We start from the raw sequence: 4735 nt of genomic DNA on the forward strand, positions 1-4735 counted from the left end.
CTCCTTCTACTGGGTAACTCTCTGGCCTACTCTCCTTCTACTGGGTAACTCTCTGGCATACTCTCCTTCTACTGGGTAACTCTCTGGCCTACTCTCCTTCCACTGGGTAACTCTCTGGCATACTCTCCTTCTACTGGGTAACTCTCTGGCATACTCTCCTTCCACTGGGTAACTCTCTGGCCTACTCTCCTTCCATTTGGTAACTCTCTGGCTTACTCTCCTTCTACTGGGTAACTCTCTTGCCTACTCTCCTTCCACTGGGTAACTCTCTTGCCTCCTCTCCTTCTACTGGGTAACTCTCTGGCCTACTCTCCTTGTACTGCGTAACTCTCTGGCCTACTCTCCTTCTACTGGGTAACTCTCTGGCCTACTCTCCTTCCACTGGGTAACTCTCTGGCATACTCTCCTTCCACTGGGTAACTCTCTGGCCTACTCTCTTTCTACTGGGTAACTCTCTGGCCTACCCTCCTTCCACTGGGTAACTCTCTAGCCTACCCTCCTTCTACTATGATCAACTACATATTGTTTATTTGTGAAGGAAAACATGAAATGCTGTAGGGGTTTACAAATTTGTCAGTCCAAGTAAATTGTATTTGTGTTGAAACATTTTTTTGTGAAATGATTTACAGACAAGTATGTGTATGCATTTCTATTAGGAATTTGCCGTTTTATGCCAAAGTAGATCTAGAATATAGATTACAAATTATATAATGACACCGTCAGAAGACTTTTTTGGTCTGAAGATGAAAAAATTCTCATACTGCAGGAACTCTTATGTTTTCTTTAAATCCTTTCACACACCCCATAGCATATTCATGACGCGGGCTGCAAACACTATTCTGCTGTTATTCATTACTAATGAACGTACCGGGGTAGGTCAAGATAACATCAAACAATCAAACAAGGGCCAAATTGTATTTTTATAATGAACGTATCTGTTCTATCATAGCTACTGTTTGATAAAAGTTTGTGTAAAATACTGACAAGACATATGACGTCAACGAGCAGTGAAAGACAATGCCATCATTACTAATAATTGATTGATTGATTGATTGATTGATTGATTGATTGATTGATTGATTGATTGATTGATTGATTGATTGATTGATTGATTGATTGATTGATTGATTGATTGATTGATTGATTGATTGATTGATTGATTGATTGATTGATTGTGGTATAATAATCATAGCTGTAACTTATCATCAACCATATTATAATATTTGATATCTAAATTTAATATTCAATTGCCAATTACACATTATTATCGTAACTTACTGTGTGGTTCGGTTTGGGGTGGGCGAAACGAAAAAAAGAGAAATCGCAAAGGGGACATTCGTTTTGTTCATTATTTAGCAAAATACGCCACTCTGGGGAGAATCCTTCTCCTCTCCCCCTGAAAATTAAAAGTGGACACCCCTATGAAACTTAGAGACGAAATGATGACAACTTGGTACATTAGATGCTACTTTTAGTTTATTCTGGAATGGTCTGTAGAATGGCAACATCCCCAACTGTTATCGTCTATACATGATATATAAGACAGTGCTTAGTAACCACGTTGGACAATCTGTTTATACAATATACCTACATAGACGAATACAACGAATGTATGCCTTGCCATCTATTAAAACTGAACTATATAGATCAATCACGTGTACAAGATATCTGTCCAGTTATAATTCGATTTTTCCATCTTGGTTGGTTTTATCAACACCATCCATAAACCATTGTATTGCACTGTTATGAATATAAATTGTGTAGTTGAGACCATTATTTCCTCGATGCAATGTATTCATCACCTATAAAGCGTTCTACAGGCCATTTTAGAACTTCTGGACGGCTACTGAACCATCCGTACAATATACATACTAAGGTTTACTATCTTCTTAAAACTATACCGCCTATAGTACCCAGTAAATATACACTGGATTTCCCTAAACTCGTATATAAGTTAAGAATGAAAAGTTATCAAGTACAGCGAGTTGGTGTGTAGTTGGATAGTTATTTCTTATTCAAAGCATGCTTCAGTGATGAGAAATCCATTGAATGAGACTTCTCTGGATTCAGTGGCGGTCAGTAGTCTTCCTTCGTCGAAATGCAACCAAGCTTTATGTCCTGCTTTCATTGGGAAGACCAAGCTGTTGGATGCAGAATCTGTCTCGTCCTCATCGCAACATTCATCTGCATTCAACTGCATTATACTCTCAACCACCAATCGAGCAACTGGGCCGTCTGGGTTGCCCTCGCCTCTGTGTACGTTAAAGTTAAAGTAATAGTAACCACTGATTGGAGCAGTGAACATTCCGGTGGCTAGATCGAAACAGCCATCGATGTTTGTGAATTCTACATCAAAGGGAAGTGAGGTGGGTGCTTCAAGAGGTCCGAAGTTGCTTTCGCGAGCAACTGAGAAAGCGGCTACTTTGCTTTGCGCCGTAGCCGTAGCAGCAAGAAGGAGTACACAGGCAATGTATTGAATCATCGTGTTCGTTCTTGGTTGACTATATTCTGTTTTGGTAAATAAAAAGAAAAACAATCAGATTGAACATATAAATAGTGAGGATAATATACCTCGTATAATTTCCAGCAAGTTAATTATTTTACTTTGACAACAAAAAATGCTCGAGGTAGGTCGAACAATTATCATTTTGAAAATTTATGTAAGCTGGACTTTCAACAAATGTACATTATAAACTTAGTGACACTTTGACGTATTCCTAACAACGTATTTCGAGTCATATTTACACAATTTCAGAAATTACTTGTTTGTTCTAATGTTTGATAGGTCTTTGTAATACTTTTAAAACAGATCAAAAGTATAGAACAATATCGTTATAGAGCTATAATTACTATTAATCACAAAAAAATTTCCATTCATAAATTATGACATGTTATTTAAAAGAGATTTAATTAACATAAATGATTTGGTCATAATGAATGCCTTTAATGGCTCGCAGTATATGTGAAATTGCACTCTCTAATCCTGATAAAGGTTAATATGATAATATAGAATAAAAAAGTTACCTAGAAGTCTACAGCTCAACTCTCTTCAGCCAGAATGCTATTTAACGTCTGTGTCAAATATATAGTTTACTTGGTTTAATGTATGCCGTCATTCAATGCATACAGCCACTTAGTTTTCCTCAAATATGACACCTTTTAAACTGCATGCGCAATGAGGCCTCAATCTAACAATTATATTTTCATTTTCTACGCTAGCTAGAGGACTTTACACAATGGGCGGATAAAATGTGTGTGTGGGAATGTCAGTATTTAAATTTGACACAATAATACATCATTTTGCCGTATGGTTGGTTGTTATTTGATATAAAAGATATAGGGGTCATGCACTGTAGGGGCACCCGTCGTCTGTAACATGCCAATATTAGTAGGAATTTAGAGGATTTTGTGTTTGGTGGTACAAATTGGTGGTACAAATTGAATTGTCATAATAGTTCGTTGTTTATATTCAGTAATTAGAAACTTCAAGACAGAAATATATATAATACATATATTGTTATTATAAAACAAAAATGTCTTCTCTCTTTGAAACACTGCTATATGTAACTTTGACGTCATAAACCAGACAAACACAACATATTTTAACAATTTAAAATGATGCCCGAATACTGAAACGAAATTAACGAATACGGTCCATAGAAAACAAGCCAAAAGGCTTTGAAAATCGTCGTAGACGTGTTAACCTAAACTTTTACAATATTCCTGAAGGAGAACTAATTACTTAAGTCAAATCGGTACTAAACCGAGACCAATAAAAGTGATGTTGCAGATGCAAATGTAGCCCAGAAGATTCTTTACTCGGCATCGGCAAAACTTAAGATTCTTTCAAAGACAATGAGTGACTATGTTAGTGTACAAGTAAGACAAGATAGAAAGTGACTTGTGACAAGATAGAAAGTGACTTCGAGACTTTGCCAAGGTTTAGACAGGAATACGTGGACCGGAAAGCCTTTATGACCTGGAGAGTGTCAGCTGGTGAAGCTAGGTTGTAAATTATACCTGGTAACGGTTACAGACTTAGTTCAGTTCAGAAACACCCGGGTCCATCCAGTATCGTGTTCTATTAATATCGCTTACATTTGAATTGTATCTTTTAGACAAGTAATTTCGTTATTCTTTTGTCTGGCTAGTTTTAGTCGGAATGTTAGATCCATCGTAACAGTCTCCTGTATGTACATATTATGAATTGCATTGTACCCTGCGTATGTTCAATTCATTACCGTCGTCACAGCAACACTGTCATCTACACTTTCCTGCGTAATGTCCGTCTTTTTGTCTTCAGTTTATTTATTTTCTTTTTGTTTGTTTTGTTGTTTATTTCCTTACTTATTTATTTACCTATTGCATTCTGCATTACGCTTCAAACTGTTAAATGATTGAACTTAACTTAACTGAACGGATTTGGAGCTGTTTGGAATCATCCTTGCAGGGTTTTCTCCCCGGTTTTCTTTCGATCTTTTGTGTGTTTTGTTTGCTAGGGTCTTCCTCTCTTTCTCTCGAAGCTTTGCCCCGGTTTCTGATGACGACTTTTGATGCGTATCCTTCGTGTCATGTTCTGTTTACTCTTCAGTTTGCTTGTAGGTCCCCTTTGAGTATTTGCTTCCAGCTTGATATATTTCTGTGAATATTTTTCATTGGTTTTGCGCCTTCTCCTTCGATCAGATAGTCATAAATTTAAACGCCACAACTTTGAGAGATTTTCGAAGAGAACAAA

The 4735-nt window shown here is 36.9% G+C and overlaps 1 protein-coding gene across 1 annotated transcript; it reads right to left on the reverse strand.

The window, feature by feature from the left end:
• Positions 1–1301: 1301 nt before the first annotated feature.
• LOC144437756 (complement C1q tumor necrosis factor-related protein 6-like) lies at positions 1302–3065 on the reverse strand. The gene is made up of 2 exons (XM_078126772.1): positions 3025–3065; positions 1302–2508 (listed from the first exon to the last, which is right to left on the reverse strand). The coding sequence occupies exon 2, from the start codon at positions 2480–2482 to the stop codon at positions 2012–2014; it is 471 nt and encodes a 156-aa protein (XP_077982898.1). The 5' UTR covers positions 2483–2508; positions 3025–3065; the 3' UTR covers positions 1302–2011.
• Between the last annotated feature and the right edge of the window lie 1670 nt (positions 3066–4735).

The sequence above is a fragment of the Glandiceps talaboti genome, chromosome 7 (genome assembly GCF_964340395.1).
Source record: "Glandiceps talaboti chromosome 7, keGlaTala1.1, whole genome shotgun sequence".
In the NCBI taxonomy this organism is placed as follows: Eukaryota; Metazoa; Hemichordata; class Enteropneusta; family Spengelidae; genus Glandiceps; species Glandiceps talaboti.